The sequence below is a fragment of the Pieris napi genome, chromosome 8 (assembly GCF_905475465.1).
Source record: "Pieris napi chromosome 8, ilPieNapi1.2, whole genome shotgun sequence".
Taxonomy (NCBI): Eukaryota; Metazoa; Arthropoda; class Insecta; order Lepidoptera; family Pieridae; genus Pieris; species Pieris napi.
Genome location: NC_062241.1, coordinates 2629959 through 2657696, shown reverse-complemented (window position 1 = coordinate 2657696; position 27738 = coordinate 2629959). Strand labels below are relative to the sequence as shown.

Here is a 27738-nt window from a genome sequence, read left to right as displayed (position 1 = left end):
TGTTATTCTTCCACAAATTCCGGTTTTTTCAAACGTAACATTGTATTCTTATCAAAAGGAAGCACTTGATAACGTAATGTGTATATTGCGAATATAGTTGCTATGTTGTACATGTATATTTGTCGAGGGCATTTATTTAAAACACACAAATCTTTCCTCGTCCATTCATTGATACTTTTTGTGACAAACTATTTCGACAATAACTTACTTATGTACGTTTATGTCTAAATTTAATTATTTTATGCCCAAAAGAAATTCCCAAGCTTTGCAAGTAAGACAATGATTGTTTAATTGAAAATTAACATTTATGAATACAAGGAGAAAACTACTCAATAGTTCAATGACCAAACTGAGTAATTTAAGGTAGAATTTGCCGCACATTATGTGTGTTAGAAGCTACCTCAGAAAACTCTTAAAATATCGGCATAGCTCATCCCTCTGGCATTGAGAGTGTCATGGGCGGTGATGTCACATAACATCAGGTGAACCTGCCCGTTTGCCCTCTCTTCTATAAAAAACATAGGCTTTTTCGCACATAAAAATAAATTTATAAAATAATAATAATAATTTAGAATTTTTAATTTTTTTAAAAATCCACTTAAAAAACTCAGAACTTAAATTATTATTTATAATCTGTAATTATTTTGAAGGTTTCGATAACTGGTGTAACACCCAATTTTAATCTCACGTTACGCATTCAGTTTTTATCATCCATACAAGCGATATGTTGCCAATTAAAATATTATATGTTTTTATTTGCCTAAATTATGTGGTTGGTCAGTCAACAGATTTTCAAAATTTTAATGTAATTTTTGCTATTGATGAAACCCTATATGAATATATGTTGCGTTATGTATTACCTGTGAAATTTATGGAACTTGATTATACGCTATTAGTATACAACAGTGATTCAGGTGAGTATTTAAATTGAAATTGAGCTCCTCTCACACTTTAAAATCGATTTTTGTTAAGGTTTTTGTATTTTTTTTTGTTTAATATTTGTATGATCTCTTCGTGTATGTCATGTTTGCCTATTGTTACATTAGGGTCTGTTTCACAATGTATGGATAAAGTACCAAATAGTACATAAATTATTTGGAAGATAAATTGTGCTATTTGACATTCATCGGACTCATAACTTATGATGGACTTAATGTGACGAATAGCGCTATCTGACAGTCGTGAAACGCAACAAAACTGTTTATCCTACCAATAAAAAATAGATAGCTAATTTGGAACTTATGTAGAACTTATCCGTACATTGTGAAACAGACCCTAAACATTGTATTTTGTGCTTCTTTTAACAATGTATCAGTATGCCTAGCGTTGGCAAGCTTTTATCAATAAAAAAACTTAAATTAAAATAGTATCACCGGTGTTAACATTTGGAATGGAAGAGCATAAAAATATTATTTCAGTTCGAAACTGGGTTCTGACATAAGCGCGTTAAGCAAACTCTTTTAGCTTTAATGAATCATTTAATTAGCTTTAATGAATCAAAAGATTTAATAAAAAGATTTTATTGTACGTTTGCAATGGGATCAAAATTGTTGTTATCTGAAAAATTCTTAGAGGCTCTTGGGCCGTGTGAATGATCTTCAATGAATAATCTTGAAATCGTAAAAAGTTTATATATAATATATACAAACTATATCTGTAGCAATTTTTCATAATAAGTGTCTTACTCCGATACGATAGCGACTTGCGACATTGAGTTAGGTCGGAAGTGGAATTGCTAGAGACGTTTCCTATAATATAATTTTCATTACAGTTAAAATATCCAAATACACAGAAAGTCATAGACATCCCCTTCTTCTATCTTACACGAAGGAAGTGTCTATGCCCACCACACTTGAAGAAGATACGAGAGATTTGCTCTTTGTGATTGATTACTCACTGAATATTACGAATATGAGTGAATATGAAAATTCTTATTTATTCGTCTTTTCAAATTACCTGAACCCTGTTCACACGTCAACTGGACTTTCAAAAACATTACGTAAAGCTTTAAAAAAACACGTTCAGGTTTGTTTTTTAATTTAATTTTATTTTTGCTCTCAAACATCACACACGTTACAATGAGGACAATCAGATTCTTATGAAAATATGTTATAGAAAAGATTTAATAATAATAATCCACCTACAACCTCGTTAGGTCTTGACCTCAGATTTCTGAATCTGTTTCATGATCATTTTTAAATTGATAGGCAAGTAGGTGAACAGCCTCCAGTGCCTGACACACGCCTTCGTCTTTTTGAGTCTAAGACATGTCGGTTTCCTCACGATGTTTTTCCTTCACCGTTTGAGCAAATGTTAAATGCGCTTTATAGAAAAGATTTACATGTGTAAAAATATCATGAGGAAGGAAGGCGCAGAGTTAACCAGATCTATGCAACTTCCTCACAATCGTGTAGCCCGCAATATCGCAGCACACTAGAATATTTTATTAAAGAAGTCGAATGGGTCCGCTAAGCATCCGCGAATATACACTAAATACATAATTGTATAGGAATAAATAAAATAATAACAATAGCAAATAATGAACATAGCAAAGTTTCTATACTTGGCGAATCTGCGGAGACCTCTCCTTGGAGTTGCTGAAAATGTCCAACGAGTCATTTTTCATCACAGTTTTATTGTAAATCCGACGCAATATGTTAATATGACCACTAAATGACGAGCACAATCGTGAGACAGGCCTATCTTTATATATATAATTCTTCTGTGAGTGTGTATGTCACTGAACTTCTCTCAAACGACTGGACCGATTTTGATGAAATTTTTTGTGTGTTCAAGGGGATCTGGGAATGGTTAAGATTCACAAATCAGCCCGCCAGATGGCGCTGCAGTCGGTACGGTGGTACTTTCATTCTTTGCTTTACTAATTGCTTGAAATATCATGCAGGACAACGTCTGTCGGGTCCACTAGTATATATATAAAAGGGATCACTGGGGTGATAATTTAAAATAGAATTAAAAAAAATCAATTCGACTTAGGGTCCTTCAAGAAAAGAGCGTACCAATTCTTAAAAGGCCGGCAACGCACTCGCGAGCCCTCTGGCATTGAGAGTGTCCATGGGCGGCGGTATCACTTAACATCAGCTGAGCCTCCTGCCCGTTTGCCCCCTATTCTATAAAAAAAAACGATGGCTAGATGGCGCATTACTCAAATTAATAACAAAGTTCTATTCTATCTATATTTTATTTGATACCGTTTGATACAGTAGTTATAAATTAATCGTTTGTATTTAAGGTGTCATTTTTTACTTATGAATATCCGATGACTGATGAAGTCAGTGCACACGATGAAATTAGTTCAACTCTAACCAACGCGACAGGTGGTGTATTTCTTCCAATAGACATACTTGATGATTCGGTGAGTAAAACAAGCCACGACAGTAAAGCCTATTGACAACCTACAACTGAGATGCATCGCTAATTCGTACCATGACATCGAAAAAAAGAGACAGTTTATGTTCCCACGTTCCACTTAGCGGTATCGCAATGCTGTAACCCATTTAAAATAATGTATATGTACAATTATTCACAGGTAATTCGGTACATAATGGACGAATTAATACATAAAAGGATTTCTGTGGATACGAAAATATTTCATGCGGACTATGAGCCAATATGCGTGTTTGGGGTAATTATTTTTTCTATAATTAATCGGTTATCGCTTATACAGTTACATGGTAAGCCAGCGGTTTCGACACTACTACAGTAGAGCATAAAGCGGGCCATAGACGGACCGCATGTTGCAGCCGACTGCTCTAAGCGGTCGCCGCACGGCGCGCGATCTGCAGTTTCCATACTAAATTCATATTCGCAATACACGGACCGCTCGAGCAGTTCCTGAGCAAACCGCATATCAAGACCGACTGCAACATGCGGTCCGTCTGTGGCCCGCTTTAGTGTCTTCTAGTCGAGCGTTTTTCTAGATGACATAAAAAAACGAGTGGAGCATGACGTACAGACTCGAGCGGTATCGCAAGTTCGGTTCTACATCGAGAGCAAACAACGTATACGGCGAGAGAACGTTGAGATGTTTGCGGCTAATAAATGGACCCAGTCAGATATTAGATAGCCAACATAAACAGTAAATTAAAAAACTACATTTTTATGCATTTGTCGCGCTACACAAGACTGCTACGTTACATTAATACAAACCACAGCGGTTTTCTAATGTAACATATTGTGATTATATTATATTATTTTGTAAAATAATGAAAATATATGTTTTCTGTAGGTATGTCTATTTGTTTCTTGCAAATATTGCGACCATAAGCTACACTAAATCTTCCACAAGGATGAGACTTATTAAGTGTTGAGGTTTTAATTGATTTTTATAGTTTACAGTGGATATGCAAACAGAAGACTACAGTATTATTGTAATTGGAGATGGAGCTGAATTGTTATCGTTAATTAATAATAGGAATGAGTCTATAGAATATACGAACATCACTTTGTCTAAATCTGTGGTGAGTATATCTTTACAAATAATCTTGTAAAATGTCAAAATACATTTCGATATTAATATTATGTTTCAAAATATATATATAAAATATTTAATATACAAATCTGTATAAATATATGATTTTTTATGTAAAAGAATTATGCCATAAATAAAATTATGTCTCGCTACTCAGTTCTCGTCCGTAAAAAATTGTGTGATGCATGTAATACCAAGTCGGTTAATTTATTCAGTCCCTAATTAAGGGAGTCTCTGTGTTACGTTATTAGCAACAATATTATGAATCATATCAATAACTTTTTATGTTTAAAAAATAAAAATAACTTGGCAAAGGTATTTATGCTGTTGGTATCGGAACTGCAAATATTTTTCTTTTATAAAAAGAACTCTAATTGTGTTCTAAATTTGAAGATTCTATATCTGTTAAAAGTACCTTAGAGTTTTGATGATTGGTCAATCAGTTAGTAATTAGGAAACTTTGACGAATTATAATTCTCAAATTGAAGGTATTTTAAGTTTAAATATAATATACAATTCAAGCTTCTATAACGAACTTTAGGGGAAATGAAAATTGCCTGAACTGTTTCGAGAAAAGTATCAGCCGCTTTATGCTAGAGATGGCGGGAGACTAATCTACATGCATAGAATTTGGATCAATAATTTCAAAATTTTATTTACGAGTTGGTCTCACAGTTGTATTTTTACATCGAAAATAATAAATTATTAATATTTTCATACTAAGATGTGACCGATTTTACGAAGCATACTTTGGCCATTTAATGGCATAGGTTGACTAAATACTTTGTGACCATAAATAAAGTATAATAGGTATTTTCTAGTCTTTCCGTAGGTCCCTTGAATGATGTATATGTCACCGTAAAATTGTAAATACCGTTAAATTGTAATCTATCTCGCGAGATTATAAACTGTCGAAAGATTGTGAACCTCTACGTACTGTTTACAATTTTACGTATTACTATTCGGTAGATTGTAATCTATTGAAATTAAAAAAAGGTTCACAATCTTTCGACAGTTCACAATCTCGCGAGATAGATTACAATCTAACGGTTTTTACAATTTTACGTTGACATATACAATCATGTCAGTGAATTTTAATGATGCTTACGAAAAAAATTTCTCTCATATCAGACCAGATGACCACAGAAAAAACGACGGGTTGCACTGAAAGTGCCGGTAGAAGTGAAAACTTGAATATTAACGTTGTGCATTTTTTATATTTTGGAATGGTTAGGGAATAATTTTGCACGAATTGCTTTAATTATCAGTATAAAAGTAATATCATTTATGTGGTAGAATTAATTAATAAGAATACAATATTTATTTATTGCGCTATCGTACACAAACATGACAATTTATATTACAATTAATACGCCGCGCCAGCTGTCTATACGCGAGTTTAAATTTTTTTACCCATTCCAAAAAAAGTGTATAACGCCGCTAAATAAGTTTTCACTTCAAAATACACTGCATTATAATTATATTAGTTGTATAGTAAAACTCGATTTAAACATTTCAGGTCGTGGGCGTATTTAATGCTAGTACTGGTTTTAATTTTGCTTATGTCACATGTGATGGTAAATGCCAAGTTATAATCAGAGCTTCTTCAAAACTGAGATTCACACCTGGATTTTCTGCCGAGCCACCTGTACCTGGAAGCAAAATATCTGCTTCTCCACTAACAAGTAGGTCGAATAATAAATAAACCTCAAAAATAATAAATTGTTACGAATTGGAAATTACCCGTTTTCCAACGTTGTTTATTATTAGTGTTGGTTCTTACATTTTGGTGATTCATGTTTTGTTAGGAATTTATAGGATAATAGCAAACTCGGCGAACTCCGTTTCGCCACCAGATGGCTTCGTTTTATGTAACATTTCGTTTGGTGATCCCGCTTTTCTGTTGAAATTTTTCCTGAATTTTCTTTGCTATAAACCTTACGGAGCCCGAAAACTTTCCAACGAATGCAAAACCGTGGAAATCGGTTCGTGCGTTCTGGAGTTATAGCGTCAGGAAGGAAAAAAAATGTGAAAAAATATGTGATTTCTAAAGTTAAACTATTGAGGCATTCTTAACAAGCATTAAAATATACCTATAATTAGATATACAACATATTATTATGTTACAGACAATAAATCGTATTTATCAATTGAAGTTAAGAAATGCTATGGAAATATCGATATATTATCGGCCGAAGTATATAATCAAAAGAATTGGTCTCAATCACTTAAAATACACAAGATGTACGATAATTTATACTCTTCAGACGAACCGATATTATTTCCAAAAGATCTAATTGGAGTAAGGGTGAGTATGCATTTCAATAAGGTATCCTTAAAATCTGTCTATTTCGATAGTGTGTTCTAGGTTAGTTGAAGTCCAGATTAATTTGCTCTCATATCATTAATTTGATATGACCTCACTTTCATACAATACAGCCGAATTAGGTATTACTTAGTTACATGATAGATTTTTTCCTTTTGAAAAAATTGTTTTTTTTATGTTATAGAAGGCAAATGGGCAGAAAGCTCACCTGATGTTAAGCGATATCGCCGCCCATGGACACACACAATTGCCAGAAGGCTCGCAAGTGATTGGTTTGGAAATACTCCTGTGGGCAGCTGGTTCCACATAGTGTGATGTAGACGTTGAGGTGATACGGATGGTATTTTATATTCTGCCTTGACGTCCGATGATGAAACTCTGTAAAAATGTATTCCATCTTTGGATTTATAATTTATACTAGCTGCAAGATTACGAAACAAATAATTTATGTATATGTTAACGTAAAATTGTAAACACCGTTAGATTGTAATCTATCTCGCAAGATTATAAACTGTCGAAAGATTGTGAACCTCAACGAACTGCTTACAATTTAACGTATTATTATTCGGTAGATTGTACTACACTAACTTAGTTATCATTCAAACTTCTTTAGTCAATTACAGATTAATTTTACTTCCCAACAATTACATATAACTACCGAATAATAATACGTTAAATTGTAAGCAGTTCGTTGAGGTTCACAATCTTTCGACAGTTTACAATCTCGCGAGATAGATTACAATCTAACGGTGTTTACAATTGTACGGTGACATATATATAACTTTAGGATTGAGCAGTGTAGGCCAAGTGGCTTCATCATGTGACTCTCATCCCTGAGGTCGTAGGTTCAATCCCCGGCTGTGCACCAATGGACTTTCTTTCTATGTGCGCTTTTAACATTCGTTCGAACGGTGAAAGAAAACATCGTGAGGAAACCGGCTTACCTTAGACCCAAAAAGTCAATGGCGTGCGTCAGGCACAGAAGGCTGATCACCCACTTGCCTATTAGATCGACAAGTTGTAACTGACTTATTTTGTATTTAACTTTTAGATTAACGGAGTCATAAACGAAACAGATGAAACATTTACAAGCATCTACCCGCGATTAATTTCACCATTTGATAAGAACGGTAAGAATACTCGTACTACGTATTATAAGTGTATGATATTGTATTTAAATTGGGTATAACTACAAATATAGGGGGCCTCATAGCCTAGCGGTCTTATTGAGTGGCAGCTAGGTGAGGGGTACCGGGTTCGAATCCCGGTTAGAGGGCAAGTTTTAATTTAATTTAAATTTTTTCTCGGCCTTTGGGAGGGTTGTGCGGTACCGGGCGAGTGCCTTAACCGTACACGGTCGAATTTCTAAAAAGGCAAGCACGAATTATAAAAAATCTTATACTTGACGCTGGCTAGCACAAACCGTGCCAGAGCCATAAAAAAAAACTACAAATATACTGGCTACTCAACTAAAAACTTAAAATATCATAATATAAATACGTCCGCTGATACTGTCTGCTTCTTGAAGGTACACGAATATTTTACAGCGCCTACTATTAAGTTATTAGCAATAAGTACGTAAACTCAGTAAGCTCGTAGCAGCTTTTAAATATAATTTTTAAAATGGCATCTTTTGATTTTGTTTTTTTTTATTTGAATTGAAAACATTTATTTGAATTCAGTTATTTTTTTTATTAATGATAGTTGTATAGTAGCCCGGTCATTTTAGACAATTGAAATAAAGAAAATTCCGACAAAGCCAAATCTTCGTAGAGACCTTAGGTTTACCACAAGGAATAAAGTGTCAAAAGTGCCCATCAGTCCCATGTGAGCTTAGGGACTTATTCGGGGCCCAATGTCAAAATTTTAGGTTTCTTGGATTTTTCTCGAAAACGGTAAGTTTTATCGAAAAAGTACTTCAAGCAAAGTTGTAGATCTTAAAATTCTCTATAAAAATGGTCCCTATGATTTTTTCTCTTAGACCCACTATTTCCCAGATATTGCGCTTGTAAGAATCACGTTCTACATAATATACACACATTTCCACACCACCTGTGAGGTAGTGTACTCGGCGCGGTTTTTTTTAACGTGGTATCCCCGGTTGGCCTATTCCACGAACCTTTCTGACGTTATTTTCAGGAACAATAATTATTTAATAGTATGAAGATTATTGATATGGGTTACTGAGTTTAACTGTCGTTCTAACTTTTTCTTATTACTTTAATCTGACTCATACTCTTCATAGTTGAACTTCAACAATCATGTTTTCTTCAATTTCTTCTTGTTCTTCTTCTTCTCCTTCCTGTTGATAAACGCTTAGAAATTGTTCAAATGAAGATGAATCAGTTGTCTCTTCATCAAAATCACATGATCTTCCTCTCTTGTATTTAATTGAACATTTGAGCAAGTGACACCTTGGCAATTGGTACACGCTGGAGAACACTGCAACCCTACTTTTTTACAGCCACATTTGGCACTACAACCTTTCTTGCAATTGCAAAAAATAGTGTTAAGAAGTTTTTCTGGAGCAGGGGGCAGTAAAGTTCGAATCGGTTCCAAAGTATTATTTATCAATTTCCAACCCCAGTCTTCAGGGATCAGTTCATTGCCTTGCCATGTCTGAACTTGATAGTATACTCGAAACAAATGTTGACTAGCAGATGCCGATGTTGGAGGAAGACAAGATAGCTGTACTTGCTTTTTGTTTCGTGTATTTTTTACAAATGTTAAATATCTGTACGTATCTATGCAATCAATTTTTTTTGGAGCTCCATAAACCGCAAGAAGAAACCGAATTCCTTTAGTAATTAGTATTTGAGGTGAAGAATTAATTTCTGTAAATACTTTTGCGCAGTCAATCAAATCATTTTTTTTTTTCAAATAATTTTAATACTGAATTTTTGCCCCTTCTAAACATTGCTGACATAGTATCGCATGGTCATCGCATGTAAAAATAAAATAAAGTTTTGGCATTTTGGATAAGCTGATAAACTTTTAGAAGAATATATTTCTGTTCGTTGCTGCGCCTTCCCAGGTTATACTAATAATGTATACATAAAAGAGACACGAGTAGGCATTTTTGCTTGCTTGAGTACCTAAATATGTATATACGTGGAATATGTGTGCATACTATGTAGAACATGATTCTTACAAGCGCAATATCTGGGAAATAGTGAGTCTTAGAGAAAAAATCATAGGTACCATTTTTATATAGAATTTTAAGATCTACAACTTTTTGAGGTACTTTTTCGATAAAACTTACCGTTTTCGAGAAAAATCCAAAAAACCTAAAATTTTGACCTTGGGCCCCGAATAAGTCCTTAAGCTCACATGGGACTGATGGGGACTTTTGACTCTTTATTCCTTGTGGTAAACCTAAGGTCTCTACGAAGATTTGGCTTTGTCGGAATTTTCTTTATTTGATCACTATTTTTATGTCTAAAATGACCGGGCTATAGATAAAGTTTAAGATTGTTTGTGTAAAGTTGGAGGGAGTTAAGTATACCTAATATTTGGAAAATTAAAAAAAACGTGTTGGCCTAGTGGCTTCAGCGTGCAACTCTCATCCCTGAGGTCGTAGGTTCGATACCCGGCTGTACACCAATGGACTTTCTTTCTATGTGCGCATTTAAAATTCAATCGAACGGTGAAGGAAAACATCTTAAGGAAACCGGCCGATCCAAAAAGTTGCCATAATGTGTAAGGCTATTGACAAACAAGCATGAAACAGATATTTAATATGTGCTAAATTATACAGATTTGGAAATAATAACAGTGAATATAACAATTGGAGATCCTTTGACCTTGGAATGTGCAGGAATAGACGGTGAATGGATTTTCTATTCTTCCAGGCAGAGTCCAGCATTGTCTCTAGATACCGGGTATGTTATACAGAATCTAATATATAAAATTCTCGTGTCGCGGTGTTTGTGGTTAAACTCCTCCGAAAAGGTTCGACCGATTCTCATGAAATTATGTGTGCATATTGGGTATGTCTGAGAATCGGACAACATCTATTTTCCATCCCCCTAAATGCTAAGGGTAGTCCACCCCTAAAGATATTTATTTTATTTTTGGATATTTTTTTTGTTTTTATTTTTTTACAGCATTGAAAAATACAAACAACCTTGAACTTTCACCCCTCTACGATCAACCCCTATTTTTTTATTATACATACATGGCAAAACGACGTTTGCCCGGTCAGCTAGTATGTTTATAAATACCATAAACGCTTGAGCATGTGCATCTCAACCCTGAGGTCGTGCGTTCAAATTAACACTTGCATGGTGAATGACAATATCATTAGGAAACCAGCTTAGACAAAAAATCGTGTCAGACACAGAAAGCTCAACTAATTGTCTTTTAACAGAATTCTGAGGCCACGAGGTTTTTTATAATTTTTTTGATCCTCAGTGGTTTTTTATGTATTGCGAGGCTTATAAGCTAAACAAAGGATACACAAAAGGGTAAAGATACAAGAAAGAAGTGGCTATTTGATACCTTCTTCGTTCCTTCTATCTTTGTAGTTTGTCACATAGACGAAAGTTCTTAGTTTTAAAATTGTTACAAAACAAGATTTTTCTAATACAGTGTAAACACTTTATAACGTCATCCGTTATAACGTAATAACGTAAACATAGTTACATCAAATGTTTTGTTTGGATTAACACAAAACCCATGCATTAATTCATTCATTTTAACACAACAACCGCTCTCTATAACGATGAAATATTGTCATATGTAGACATCACCAGTAATCATCATCATCAGTAATAAAATTAGAAATTACTGTAGGTAATTGATTAAATTTGTGTTTTTTTCTCTTCCCTCCCTATAACGAAAACTCTATATAACGAAAAAAAATCACGGTCCCTTGGAATTCGACATAAGGCGATTAAACTGTAGTTGTAAATAAAACATAGCAATTTAACGTCCAATATAACGTTGAGTCTCAGTTCAGAATATAAACTTACTTAACATTAAATTCAATGGGTGTCTACTATGGGCTGCGTGGACTGCCCTTTTTGGTCGTCCCGCAAGCTCGTTTGCCCCCCCTATTATATATAAAAAAAAAATATATACAAAGCAAGTTAAAGGGTTTCTATTACTGTAATAGGGCTTACATTAATAATTTGTTTAAAAATAAAAACACAGTATAACTTCATACACATTAAAAATCAATCAATTTCAACTAACATTATTTTAAAATGTAAACACTGAATAGCCATATAGTCTGATCTTCAGCTAATTGCAGTAATACCTTTAAACCTTCAGGATACAGTATTTCAAAATAAAACGGGCTACGCTTGAAGATGCTGGCTTATATATGTGTAGAAAGAATGATACAATCATTACGTTATATAAAGTACAAGTGCAAGGTAAGTGTGTAGAACAAATTTGCTTTCTTTGCTTACAACAGTAAAAGTAAGTGACCATATTAAAGATGTTTTTTTTTCTATTATCTAGAAAAAGGATTTTCTAATAGATTACCCAAATTTTTAAAGCTTAATTTGTTATTGGTACATTTATTTACTTTTGCAGTGTTTGATGAAAACAATTTTACGATTTCCTCAAATCAATTCGACTTAGGGTCCTTCAGGAAAAGAACGTACCATTTCTGAAAAGGCCGGTAACGCACTTGCGAGCCTTATGGCGACGTGAGTGTCTATGGGTGGTATCACTTAACATCAGGTGCCTCCTGCCCGTTTGCCTTCTGTTATATAAAAAAGTCTATATATATTTAATATACTTATTCCACATTGAGCTTGAACCATAATTAGTTCGATACTCGCCGTTCGTAAAATTGCACCATGGAGCAAACCACAAATAGATTGTAGATCCTTGACTATACGATTATTATTTTTTCTTTCTTAGTACCGCCCACAATTAACAGAGTTAGCAAAAGATTGATAGTCGCAGTGATCGGTGATCCAGTTGTAGTGATGCCGTGTCTTGCTACAGGCAGCCCTGAACCCAACGTAACATGGTCTTTTAATGGAAGTAAAGAATGTACGGTAGTATAGCTGTTTTATAGCTAAAAAAAATGATTACTCCTTCGTACTATGTAAGCAAAAATAAAAATAATTTAAAGATAAGAAAATTATTAGAAATTATATAACGTAACAAAAATTATAATGAAATTTCCATATCGCTTTCTAAATTTCAAAGCTCTCGTTAAACGTAAATTAATCAATGAAACTTTTTATAAATTTGACGAATATTTAAATGATCCTAATACCTTGGGATTCCTCCAGTTCAAACAATTTGTATGACTCAAAACTTTGCGATAAAAAAGAGTGGCGGAAAGTTTCTTGCCACTTCTTCTTGCCCGCTCTACGGCCTTGACTTGCGAACTGGTAGTAAATGTAAATATAGAAATAATTTAACTTCTTCTTCTCAGAATAAAGTTATTTTGAGTTTGAGTTAAATGTACATTTATATGGTAATGCAACTTGTATTTTAATTATATTTTTATCTGTATACTTGTTAAAATTTAAAGAAAAAATTACACTTACAGTATTGTTCACATTTTTCAGGCACCGAGTGTACAACTGTAAATAATTCTTTGGTTATACATAATGTAACAGCTGATTCCGCTGGTATATACACATGCAAGGCACAAAATTCCCTTGGTTCAGCGTGGGAATACTATGTTCTTATTGTGGAAGGTAATTGTAAAAAAAATGACGAACGCTCGTTCCTTTTTCGAGTCCTGGTTTTTTAAATGTACTAGGACTTTGTAGGACCTATTTTTCGGGTTGAATTCTACACCTTAGTAAACATGCTAATTAGAAACGAATGCTTAGTGAAGCAGCTTAATTATACATATTTAATTGCCGAATAGATCAATTGGATACATTGATATACAAAAAACCCAAGATGCACACTCAACGTCTAAAAAACGTCCTCAAAAAATGAGCGCAACATTCTAAATTGTGCGCTCATTTCAAATAGTCTCGCGTCTAATAAGTGGAGTCGATGTTATTTATTTGTTTTTTTTTTATAAATAAATTTATGTACTTTTAAACTTTTTTGTGTGTAGTTTTTGACCAATATATTTACGCTATATAAAGTGTAGGTCAGGAGGTAGCCAATTTAATTTTTTTTTTTAATTTAAAGAAAAAACTTTTTAACCGGATTTAAGTTATGTATTATTATAAATTTACAACTATTTAACATCCAACGCCTTTTGTCTTCAGTCACCGTGACCACGCACGCTGTAAAGCACCCGAAAAGTCGGATAAATTTAAAATTATGTTAAATAGTTGTAAATAAAAAAGTCATGTTCGATTCCACTCAATACCTTGTCCTACCGACCACGATAGGTCGTAAAATTTTATTGCTTTAAGTACGTATACACTGCGTTGTAATAACAACTTTAAGCAATTCGCGTAAGGTCGATTTTGCAATAATATATGCTTGTAACATATACTGAAAGGGACAGAAATAGTGTTTCGGGACACTTTCGAGCGTTACTTTTATTCGAGACTGTGCATCTTGGGTTGTTTGTATATCAATGATTGGATAGCTAATTGTTGTTTGTATGAAGGATTTAACATTAACTCTTGATACATTTTCCTTCGTAATTCTAGAGTATAACTAAAAGTCTTCTATACGTACCTACGGATCGCTTACCTGCTCGCTCTTACAACTTAATTACTAACCTTACTAAATAAAGTTACAGTAATGTTATCACGCTCTTAATGAGCAGCCCTGCGATTCTGTAACTCACTTTTCGAACTCACACAGCGGTTTTCGCATCGGCGGTCGCTCTCAAATCAGTCGTGAAGCAGTCATTTTATGATTTGGCAGTCTGAAAAGGTGGGGGGTTGTAGTTTATTGTTTATTAGAATGCCAAATCATAAAATGACTGCTTCACGACTGATTTGAGAGCGACCGCCGATGCGAAAACCGCTGTGTGAGTTCGGAAAGTGAGTTACAGAATCGCAGGGCAGCTTTAAGTTTCTATTAATTTTGGTTATATTTTATTTTATCTTGTTTAATTTTTTCTTACTAGTATGAAATTTTTATGTTTTAATATAATTGATGTTAAACATAAACATAACATTTATTACGAACGAAACACATACACAGAAACAAAATTTATAAGGTTATTACTAGCCCTGGCTCAGCATTAAATTACTTACTGTAACTTCGCCATATTACCGATTATAATATATACCTTTTTGATTTATATATTTTAAACTAAATTAGGTACATTTTCTTTGATTTTTCTAAGATCGCTGTTCTCAGAAGTATACATTTTTTAGGAGCACCTTCGCAGTTATACATACGCAAGACTTTAGTTATCATTAAGGATAGAAAAACTAATATCCTCTGTAACATAACGCATTCGGAAGAAGACACCCTGAGGTGGTATCGAGTAAGTTTGTAGAAGAGTGACAACCACATGATAAGTTTACTAAATACACAAGACTGCACTGCTAATTTTTACTATTATTATTGAAGTGAAACTTCTTTATCGGGGTTGGAAAAAAATTTAGTGTAACAATTTTTTCGTTACGCGTCACATTTTTCCGTTACGCGCCATCTTTTGAAGTGAAACTTCTTTATCGGCGTTGGAAAAAAATTACACACATTTGTCACATTTTTCGGTTACGCGCTATCTTTTTCTTGTCCCTACCACGGTTGATCCGAAGAGATTCGAAGCCATTAGTAACAAAAATATATAATAGCGATAACAATGATAGTAATACTAATAATTCTATTACAATTAATGAAATTCTGTAATAATCTTAGTACTACATAGTAGTACAGTAATAAGTTAAAATGAAATAATTGTTTTTTATTCATGTCTATGATAATAAAAGCCTTTTGTTAAACTTTATCTAATTTAACTTTATTTAACCAATTTCTGTAAAGTTGCATATAGTAGATCATTTTTTGAAAAATAAGGTCATAAAGAAGTTTCACTTCTTACGTGTGTACACCTAGTACACGCACACATTTTTTTTTCTACGAAGTATTATTATTACATTATTTTTCTTTTTTTGCGACTCAAAGAATAATTAGGCCATAGCTATAGGCGTTAGTAGGCTTCTTATTTCGGCTATAAATTGCGCGGAGGCGACTAGAAGAATCTTGGAGAAATCGTGGTCACAGTCGGCAAATCAGGCCGTTCATAACCAGATGGACCGATCGCTGATCAAAGAGGCGCTGGACAGACACAGGTGGAAACAGATTGTCCGTTCTAGATGTTTCCTTACAGACCACAACGCCCAGACATAAGCTACCGACTGATAAGATAGACAGGTTTTCTTTTATAGAACGGGGGGCAAACGGGCAGGAGGCTCACCTGATGTTAAGTGATACCGCCGCCATGGACACTCTCAATGCCAGAGGGCTCGCGAGTGCGTTGCCGGCCTTTAAGAGAGGTGTTAGAAACGTGTATGTTATCAGCGAGTTTCACTTTCTAGTCTTTCTTTCTAAGACAGAGTGGTGATAATAAGGCGCCGGTATACAGCCGGCTATCTTAATAAGAGGTGACATAGTGTTTTGTTTTTTTCCAGGATGGACACTTTCTTATGAATGGAAAGCTAACGCTATATGGACGCATACAAGATTCCGGAGTGTATACGTGTCGAATTACTAAATTAACCGGCATCATGGATTATACAGTTAATTTGACTGTCTGTTCACCACCGCAGTTCCTTCAGCCAGAACCTTCAATTGTTTTCATTTCTACTCGTACTATATTACGCTGTCATGTTATTGAATTTGGTGAAACTAAGGTGAAAGCGTTATGTTATTTCTCGACTTATTAATAATGTGTGTGTTTGGTGTTTCCGGAAAAACAATCTTTGTCAATCAGTCAATCAGTTTAAAAGCCTCAAAAGCTGTTTACTCGTTAAGTATACTAGCTACTGTAATTTTCTTATTATTAAAATATCTAACGTGAGACATGAATTATATCGCTTGCTCCGGGAGAAAAGATGTAAAAGCAAATCTAATTTTTCAGAAAAAATAAAGGAATTACTAAAATTGTGTCCAAAATAATTTCCGTAGCATCCTCGTGTTTTATTAATAAAATGTTTTGCAAAAATTCTGAAAAAATCACCCAAATATGTCAAAAATGAGAAAACATTAAAACAGTCGTAATAGTGCTATGTTCCCTGGGGCCAGCGATGTATAGAAACCTATCCGTTAGGTAGTAGTGTTGTATAATGCTTCACAAAGTAATATATATTTTCAGTTTACTTGGACAAAAGATGGCGATAAATTGAATGGAAATCAACCGGAGTTGTTTGCGGCACATCCCGGGTCATACATTTGTGAAGTGACGTCACATTGCGGAAGGATATCACGCCGATTTGATGTTGTTATAGGTGGTATGTGTACTGTTTACTGTAGAGCTTAACTTTTGCTTTCCAATTATACCATTAGGCCCTTTCTCCACTGCTCCGGTCCGGCGTCGGATACCGGAATGAGTCATGAGAAAAATATCGGAAGGCCGGATTGCGCTTCTCCACTATATCCGATCCGACAATAATCGATACTTGTATATTTATCATGCAATACGTATATTAACTAAAACCCATATACTTTATTTTTTTAATAAAACGTTCTAAATTCTGAATATTTTATTGCCCTGGCAAGTTTATTACTTTTTTTATATTGTCTATCTTAAAATATTATAATCTACTTAATAGATAGTTCACTTATACTATGGTATAAAAATATAAATAAATAGCAACATAATTTGGTTTGGTCCAGGTTATCCAGATTCTTTCAAATTAAACAAACTATAAATTAACCTGTGAATAATCATTTATAACCTCTTGGATACTTGGATATACTTGGACCGATAAAACACCGCGTTCCGATCTAGCAAGTTATCGGATTGTTAAACACCGGATGCCGGAGTAGTGGAGAAGTACGTAAGTACTGTTGTGAGTTTCTAAATCGGATCGGTAATTAACGTTTGCCGTACCGGAGCAGTGGAGAAACGGCCTTACGGTAATATGTAGTAATAAACTAAACGGGCAGCCTGTCCGCTAGCAACGTAATTGTCATATTCTTACTGCCCTGTATTCCATACTTTGATCCCAGGATGCCTATGTATTTTATATAACTTCCATTTTCTTGGCTCCAAAAACCCATCCTATCGTACCTGTGATACCTGTTCCCCACGTATGGGGCTTTTTCAATTCCTCCTTCACTGTCTCTGACCTCGTTGAATAATGTATTATGTAATATGAAAATATGTATGTATGTCTTACGTATTTTGTGCTTATATTTTTATATTTAGTATTGATTTTACTAAGTATATGTATAAATGTATGTCGCTGATAATTCACCGTCATCAAAATGTTTGAAAGAGTGTACTGTTAATAGTTTTTGTATTTCGCAGGCTGTATATTGAATGTTGATAGCGACTTTGATGGCGTAAAGCCCTTTATTTTGAATTCAAAAGGAAACTTGCTCTCTCCAATGTATAACACTCTAAACGACGCTGTTTATATTGAAATTGGAGAATCGGTACGCTTTAACTGCGGTTCAAACATAAGTCTTTACCACGACAAAGTTATTTTATCAAACAATTTCGTGCAAGGGAAATGCGTAAACGGTTCTGTTTTTGAAATTGATAAGGTTTTGTATGATTTTAAAAACTTATCATGTGAAGGAAGGTTAAATAAAATAGTGCGCAATGACGAAGTTAAATGTGGTTGGAACAAAACATTACAAAATATTAACTATCATTTTGGAAAGACCTGTGTACATTTATACGAAGTATGTGCGACCAGGTTGGAAACTGTTTATATAAGACACAGACTGAACAAAGCAAAGGCCAATAAGATATCAACGCTTGCAGGTATTTATTAATTAAAGATAATCAGCTAACATATTACGTTAATTATGTGCTCTTTATTAAAATGTATTTTTATTGATGAAATTGTTTAAAATAAATTAATCTTTATGATGCTTAAAATACGAAATTTGATGTAAAATAAATCAATAAAGAAATTAATCAATAAAGCGTTTTATAAATTTGAGGAATACTTAAATGATCCTAATCCTTGGGATTGAATTGCTCCAGTTCAAACAATTTGTATGACAATACTTGGCGATTAAAAAGAGTGGCGGAAAGTTTCTTGCCAGTTCTTCTTACCCGCTCTACGCCCTTGACTTGCGAACTGGTAGTAAATGTAAATTTACAATTAATTTAACTTGACAATTCAAAAGTGTACTTGGTTACCCACTTGAATAAAGATATTTTGAGTTTGAGTTTGAATATAAAAATAATCCTAGTAATGCGAATGTGGAGTATTTTTCTATTTATTTGACTTCATTTTTTTATTTTATGTATAAATAAATCAAAAATGTACATGACTATTTACTCTAACCGAATTCGATTTGTTCAATTTCGCTTATTTTTATTCAACCAATTCTTTGCATTATTTAATAAAATTATATTTTTTAGATACGCCTAAACTGTTCTACAAGCGCCAATCTCTCGCAAATAAGTATAACTGTGATTACAATGATTCCGGCTATTGCTTTAAAAGTAGACAACTACTAAACGCAAGGGATGTATATCCTGGCCAAGCTTTTACTGCAACATTTTCTAATTATAATATAGTACCTGAGTGGAGACAAGGATGGTCTGTAAGTATTTATGAAACTTTCAGTTAAACCACTTTCCTTAATGAGTACATGATACATTTAACGGCTAGTATTTCAGTCAATTAAAGTCAAACCATAAAATATAATTATATATTAAAACGTTCCTTATAATTACATTATCTATTGGTGCTAAGCTAGCTAGCTTGTTGGTGATGGTGATCGGGTTTTTTTTTTTCAAAAGCAGTGTTGGCCTAGTGGCTCTAGCGTGCGACTCTCGTACCTGAGGTCGTAGGTTCGATCCCCAGCTTGCACCAATCCTTTCTTTCTATGTGCGCATTTAACATTTGCTCGAACGGTGAAGGAAAATATTGTGAGGAAACCGACATGTCTTAGACCCAAAAAGTCGACGGCCGATCACCATTTAAAATGATCATGAAACATATACAGAAAGCTGAGGCCAAGACATATAGAGGTCGTAGCGCCACTTAAAAAGTGAGGGCTAGCGGTGAATCGTAGTTTTCGAATACGTTTATAGATTTACCATATTATTCAGACAACTAGTTTTAAGAGAAGCTATATGAAAACTATTTCTTTCTTTATTAATATTTGACCTTCAGCAATAAATAAGGTACGATCAAAGAGCTTTAGAAGGAGGAGGTTTTAGGTTTCATAACTGATGAATGCTATTTGTTTTCAGAATTGGGAAGAGCTAGAAAAGCGCGTTCGAATGATACCAAATTCACTAGACAAAACTGCTGAGGTGTATGTTTATAATGGTGTGATTCACACTAGTAATTTAAATGCAAATCTTAAAAGGACTGTCACTATGAAGCACAATTATACAGTCACTTACACCAATAGAAACAACAAACAAAATATTCAACTCACACCAATGTTTTTGTTCAAGGTAATTTCACACCAAATCTCTTTTATATCCTATTTTCATTACATCATAATAAGTATATATCTTATAAATTTACAGGCTGTACACTACTTTACTGAGCGTATGGGAGTAGCGTTTATACAATTAAATATTCCCAACGTGACAAAGGAAGAAGCTAAAAAATACGTGTTTTGTGACGACATTTGTAAAGAAATAGAGTGGTTGGGAAATGGAGATTGGAAAAACCCAAAGCGGGGCTATATTTACTGTTGTTCTATCAGAGAGTTTAATTTATTATTTGGCGATGTAGTTCAAATAAAAGAAGCCAGCGGAATCTTAAGAAAAATTTAAAATAAAATTATCAATAACTTAAAAAGTGATCAATTCTTGGATCGGCTTGAGGTAAAATTTACGGTTAAGATTTAGCGCAAACGTATATTCTAATACGTTGCTGACATAAGCGACGTAGTAAGCGCTCGAACTCTTCTCCTTAGTAATTACTGATACAAAATGATCCATGTTATCGCTGACTATGATTGCTGTAAAACAATGAAAAATTCGAGTAATGTAATTCATAAATAAATTTACGATTCTATCAGTTCTAGGAGTTTTATTTATATTAGAGCCCACAAGAAATACGGCTCAAATCGCATCAAATTGAAAGATTCAATTATTCTGAACTCAAAAATACCAGTATTGGAAATTTTTCTCATAGCGTTATCATAGCAATATGTCTTATTTTTTTTTATTAAAGCTAATTTTGTCTGTATTGTAGTTGAATTATAGCTGATATTGAAAACATGCTTGTAAGAAATGGCGAAAATCCGGAAGATTACTAATTATGGTCTAAGATCCCGCTATACAACAACAATATAATCCATATGGGTTGCCTAGCAAATTTCAGTCCAGAGTATTTTAATTAATATTAAAACCCATATTTATTGACATATTAAATTAAATATAAAATACGTTTCATTAAATAAGCATCTCGGTGAAGGTCGTTGTATATCGGGATCTTATACTATTAAAATTTAAACCTTAATACAATTGGGCTTATTGAGGTAAAGCGTTTTTCAGGAGAACGCATTTAATTTGCAGACCGTTTTGCAAAGATAACAGAGTTTTGCTGATCGGTAACATATCAATATGTCTGAAAATTGTTAGACGCGAGTTAATTTTGGTGGTGGTTCGAGGATGTTCAAATAAATGAAACTTTTTGTTTGAACCTAGTATCAACTGACTTTAATCGTTTAAAACAATGGCTTATAACATGAAACTATGGGTAGTGGGGTTGCGATGCTGGACTTTCTTAAAACTAATTGATACATCTGTTACCCATATGCTGACGCATCCCTGCAAGCATTGTACCCGACCTCCCCCTCCTCTATAAAACAGGATGAATTGGCCGATGTGAAAGGCCCTTGTGCCAAGGTCCATTCCACATCATTCGTGGCCGTAGAGGACCGTAATATTAACGGCTAATCGCGTAGCTAGATGCGGACAAAGCTACGCTGTTACCGTGTCCTGCCCCGGGCGATTGCTGGTGGCGCCGTGGGGTTTTAGTGGGTATGCACAACAGCGAGTCCCACATAACCCTTCCCCACCAGGTCAACCATGCCGCGGGTATGCGTAACGCATTTCCCCACGAAAAAAAAAATCTGTTAGCTATAAAGGATACACGCTATCGACCTATGGTACATTATCGGAAACGAGAACAACTATAATTACTGAGTGTATATAGGGTTCATATATTACTGGCAAAACTGACGTTCTACAACTTATTGCCTTCAAGTATGTCATGATTGTTAATATTAATTGTTCTACTACTCTTAACTAAAATATATACAGTCAAAACAGTTTACGATAACATCATGGCGTAGTCCTGCTCTTTCGTGAATTTTGTAAACGTTGTTGACATTCATAAGCATGCTCTAAGAAGCATCTAAATTGAATAAACGTATTTTGATTTGATTTGATTTGATCGTTTAGAACAACATATCGGTTATATTGACCAAAATCAAAGGTCCCGGCTGAGTTCTATTGTATTAGGCACTTAATGACAACGTCATCGGCTGTTACGACTATCGGTTTTTACGACCAAATATGGGTAGTCCATTCGATGCCGTTATAACAGATTTAGACTGTATGTACAGGTAACTTAACTAATGTTAGCTAACATAACCCGTGATAAAAAAAATTTCATTATCAGAAAGTTTCGAACTTCTGAATTTATTTAATAATCAGGCTTGATATTATAAGCAAATTAATAAGTTGCGTCCCTCAAATTATGTGATAATGATTAACAAAGCGTTTCTCTTAAACTGAAGGTAAGGAATTTAGTAAATGGCAGAAAAGGAAACTGGGATAAAATATAATAAAAAATCCTTTTTTTATATATAATAGGGGGGCAAACGAGCTTACGGGACGACCAAAAAGGGCAGTCTTCGCAGCCCATAGACACCCATTTTCAGTGGGTGCGTTGCCTGCCTTTGAGTACACTCGATTTTTAATGATTTGGAGGTCGTATCTCTGAGGGAAGATCCCCGCCGGGATTCCACAGTTCGCTAGTTTGTAGCATCATAAAGTCTGAATGTGAATTAAATCGTCGTCGAAATCATACTCCGCATCGCTTATGGGGTTTCGCCGTCTTCTATAAAATAAAACCATTAGTGAACATTTGTAAAATGTTGTGTTGTGCATAGGCACGTCTGAGACACCCTGGTTTGTCATAGCACATAAGAAAGTGTAATCAAGGAAACAATAAGAAACTCGAATTACCTGCATAATTCGCCAATGTTTCGGGTTTTATCTAAATATGACACCGATTATGAGGATATTGATATTTTCCACCTCACTAAAGATGTGAGAAAGTATTTGAAGAGGCGGGAAGACTCTGATTTTGTTTCAGCTATATACGTAATTTGAAATATTAAGTGTTATTTGTGGTTTCAAATGTTAAATTTCAGTTTTCTTTAGTTTTTTTATATATTTTTTGTCTATTAATGTACTTAGTTGTTTTCTGTTTCGTATATACCTATTGTTTATCTATGTAATCTGTTTTGGCTTTCAGCCTTGCGTTCTGTAACTCACTTTTTGAACTCTCATCAATAAACTACAAGTTCCCTCCATATCAGAATGCCGAATCGTAAAATGACTGCTTCACGACTGATTTGAGGGCGACCGCCGCTGCGAAAACCGCAGTGAGAGTTCGAAAAGTGAGTTACAGAATCGCAAGGCTGTATTGTCTAAGTGTCTAGTTTTATAATATGAATGTTAGCTGTAAGATTACTTATAATTAAATAAATAAAATAGAAGTAGTTCGCTGATGATGCTGCTGCTAATGATAGTCGGTCTCACTATGAGTGTAGAATCTGAAGTTATGTCTCGTGGCTACCACTACTACTCCCTGTGTTAATTAACCAATCAATCTTGGAGACTCCAGAACAATTTTATCGTTTTTGGGAGTATAGGCGGATCCAGACAGCCTTTTTGAAGTGAAACTTCTTTATCGGCGTTGGAAAAAAAAATACCGTCACATTTTTCGGTTACGCCGTACGCGTCACATTTTTTGGTTATGCCCATCTTTTTCTTGTTCCTACCACGGTTGATTCGAAGCCATTAATAACAAAAATATAATAACGATAACAATGATAGTAATAATTCTATTACAATTAATGAAATTCTGTAATAATCTAAGTAGTAATAAGATAAAATGAAATCATTGCATTATTTGTATTCATGTCTATGATAATAAAGCCTTTTGTTAAACTTTATCTAATTAAACTTTATTTAACCAATATCTGTAAAGTTGCATATCTAATGTATCATATCATTTTTCGAAAAATAAGGTCATAAGAATTTTCGTTTTCTACGTGTATATATACTACACGCACACGATTTTATAATTTCGACTGTATTGCTGTGTTGTATGTATCATAAGTGGGTTTTGGTCGTAGACTCTCCTACTTCCTACTACTCCTAAATCCAAAAATCACCAATGGTCTCTCAGTAATCAAAATCAAAATACGTTTATTCAATTTAGATGCTTCTTAGAGCATGCTTATGAATGTCAACAACGTTTACAAAATTCACGAAAGAGCAGGACTACGCCATCCGTTCGCAAAACAACCAGGAGGCCTTGTTCTGAGAAGAACGGGCAAGAAACTCAGCAAGTTTTGCCCTCCCTTTACATTACAATTATTCAAAGGAAAATGTCATAAACCACAACGTCATTAAAGTTACATAAGTAAAAAAAAATAAAATCTGTTCTGTGATTTACCACATTCACCATTACACACATATTCATACATAATTAGAACTATTGCCAAGCGTTTTTATCTTCCAGGTAGTCATTGACTGTGTAGTAACCTTTACACATATGGGTTTTTTGATATGTGTTTTGAATCTGTTTAAAGGCAGTTCCAATATTTCACTAGGAATCATGTTATAGCAGCGTATACTTAGGCCCATAAATGAAGTATTTATTTTCTGCAACCTGTAAGACGGCTGGAAAAGTTTTCCCTTATTTCTTGTATTCCTATTGTGAATGTCGCTGTTCTTTAAAAGAGAACTAATATTACTACGCACAAAAACGATACAGTTGTAAATATATTGGGTTTCTAAGTGAAGTGCCTGGTTTCAAGCAATAAATTGACCTAATAGCACGTTTTTGCAAGATAAAAATAGATTGTATATCTGCTGCTGCCCATAAAAGAATTCCATACGACATAACGCTGTGAAAGTAACTAAAATATACTATTCTGGCAGTTTCCTCGTCTGTGAGTTGCCTAATTTTCCTAATAGCGTATGCCGCAGAACTAAGCTTGTCAGAAAGTTTAGTGATATGCTGACTCCATTGAAGATTTTGGTCTATTGTAATGCCCAGAAATACCGTAGAATCAACTAAATTTAGTTTTTCATTGTTCAATTTAAGCTCTATAGTTGTAGTTTTAACATTAGGTAAAGTAAATCTTATGCATTTTGTTTTTGTGGCATTTAATTGTAAATTATTTGCAGAAAACCAGCACACTATTTCAGAAAGTGCATTGTTCACATCGTCAAAATTTGTTTTATATCTATTTACTTTAAAAATCAAGGACGTGTCATCAGCAAACAATACAATATCACATAATGGCTTTGCATAAGAAGGCAAATCGTTAATATATATAAGAAATAAAAATGGTCCCAATATTGATCCTTGCGGGACTCCCATTTGAATGTGTGATCCCGAAGATTTAGTTCCATTTATATCAACTTTATGAGTTCGACAACTTAGGTAAGAGGTTATTAAGTTAAGAGCTACATTTTTTATACCATAGTGGTCAAGTTTGCAAAGCAGAGTCTCATGATCAACACAATCAAACGCCTTGGACAAATCGCAGAAAACTCCCAGTACATTTTGAGTTTTCTCCCATGCATCAAATATATGTCGTAACAGAGCCAGCATCGGTAGTGGAGCGACCTTTAGTAAAACCGTATTGTGCGTTGTGTAGAAGACTGTTTGTATTAAAGAATGTAATTAATTGTTCTAGTATAATTTTTTCAAAAACTTTACTTAAAGTTGGCAATATTGAGATGGGTCTAAAATTAGTAGGTTCTGTCCTGCATCCAGATTTAAATAAAGGTATTATTTTACTATGCTTCATTAAATCTGGGAAACTTCCTTCATCAATACAATTGTTAAAAATATACGCAAGATCTGGGGCAATAATATCTATAATGTCCTTAATAATATGTACAGAAACATCCCACAAGTCTCCAGAATGTTTTAATTTTAAAGATTTAAAAGTTTTAACTACATCACCAGCGCTAACGTGCTTAAACTGAAAATGTATTTTGTATTCCGGTACGTGACTTTTAAGAAAACTAATAGCCTCTTTGGGAGAGGAATTCAGAGAAGATGAAGTAATTACAGGTATGTTTGTAAAGAAATCTTCAAAAATATCAGCAATCTCTGAGCTTTCAACAATAATCTTATCATCTACCTTTAAAAAGAATGAATTATTACGGGATTTAAGGTTTCCTGTTTCACGATTTATAACATTCCAAGTAGTTTTGATTTTATTACTTGAATTCTTAATTTTCTCACGTATATGCAATGCTTTTGTATATTTGCAAACTTTTCTAAAAGTTTTGGAATAATTTCTGACATATTCCATAAACACTGCGTTGTGATTATATTTTCTTAATGCATATAATTCATAAAGCCTATTCCTACTCTTCAAAATACCACTCGTGGCCCAGTCATCAAACTTTATTTTTTTGTTGCACTTTATAGTCTTTAATGGGTAAATACTATCAAACTCATTTTGAATAACATTAAACAATCTTTTGTATTGACTCTCCGAATTATTTAGAACAGAGTAATCGATTGCACAACCCTTAGAATTAATATTTTGCCTAAAACTTTCGATGCGACTTTTTGTGAAGGGGCGATACTTAACGTGCTTGGCTTCATCAAATATTTTGTCAGAGAAGCCAACTATCAGACCACAATGGTCAGAAGTAAGGTTTGTTATTACTGATTTAGAAATAGGTTTGTCACTCGAAAATATGTTATCTAAACAAGTTGCTGAATGGGAGGTGATTCTTGTTGGTTCAGAGAATTGGTTTACTAAATTGAAGCATTTAAACATTGAAATTAATGATTGCTTATTGAATTATGTAAATATGTAATTTCATATATTCAAGTTTGCAAAACGATTTACAATTTGAATTAAATCTCACAAGTTGGTCACAATAACTTTTATTAGTTACTAGCTAACTTCGTTCCGCCTTACAGTCTAATAATATCGTTCCTACTTTAGTTACACTTATTTGAGGATTTCATTAAGGTAATAACATTAATACAACTTTTTTTAAATACATCAATGTTTAATTGCTTGCCATTGCGAAAGAAGAATGGCAGTTTTACACATTAGGCCTCTTCTCTCTAGCGCCGCCAATATTGCGATACTGCATGTTAAAGCACTTTCTGATATACAACATTTTTTGATGAAGTAAACACATGTCTTCGATCAAGATCAAAGTCTGGTTATGCATCTCCTCATTCACCTCAAGATCGGAATTTCTTGAACTGACACGAATTCGACGTAAAATGATGCGTAGTTTTGTTAACAGATGCCATCACATGCTGTTTTCATTCGTAAAATTAATGTACTTATTTATTTTTATTCGATAACTTCATTTTATCACTTATTCTGCTAATCGGAGCGGAGAAGAAAGAAACAACTAACATCTTGTATGTAGATAGTAAAAATACAATGGATAGCTATTGATAAAATTTTACATACAACGTTGCCGTTACGCTTTTGTGCGCAATATAAGGAAAAATCGTAATAGTAGCCAGTAGGTAAGGCTAAAGCCGCGCGGTCGCCATCCGCTGCCCTTCCCGACTTACCTTTCGGCCTCTCAGTCAATTTGTTATCGTAACTGAAATTAATACGTCCATAC

General features: G+C 34.0%; 1 protein-coding gene across 1 annotated transcript; it reads left to right on the top strand.

Moving 5' to 3' along the window:
• The first annotated feature begins 706 nt into the window (after positions 1-706).
• Positions 707-20886, top strand: LOC125051922. Its single transcript, XM_047652550.1, has 19 exons — positions 707-914; positions 1772-2025; positions 3254-3376; positions 3551-3646; positions 4353-4481; positions 6012-6177; positions 6622-6800; positions 7870-7948; positions 10576-10699; positions 12093-12196; positions 12693-12827; positions 13355-13486; positions 15089-15201; positions 16349-16570; positions 17032-17167; positions 18190-18651; positions 19261-19445; positions 20101-20310; positions 20386-20886. The coding sequence occupies exons 1-19, from the start codon at positions 725-727 to the stop codon at positions 20635-20637; spliced, it is 3291 nt and encodes a 1096-aa protein (XP_047508506.1). The 5' UTR covers positions 707-724; the 3' UTR covers positions 20638-20886.
• The last annotated feature ends 6852 nt before the right edge of the window (positions 20887-27738 follow it).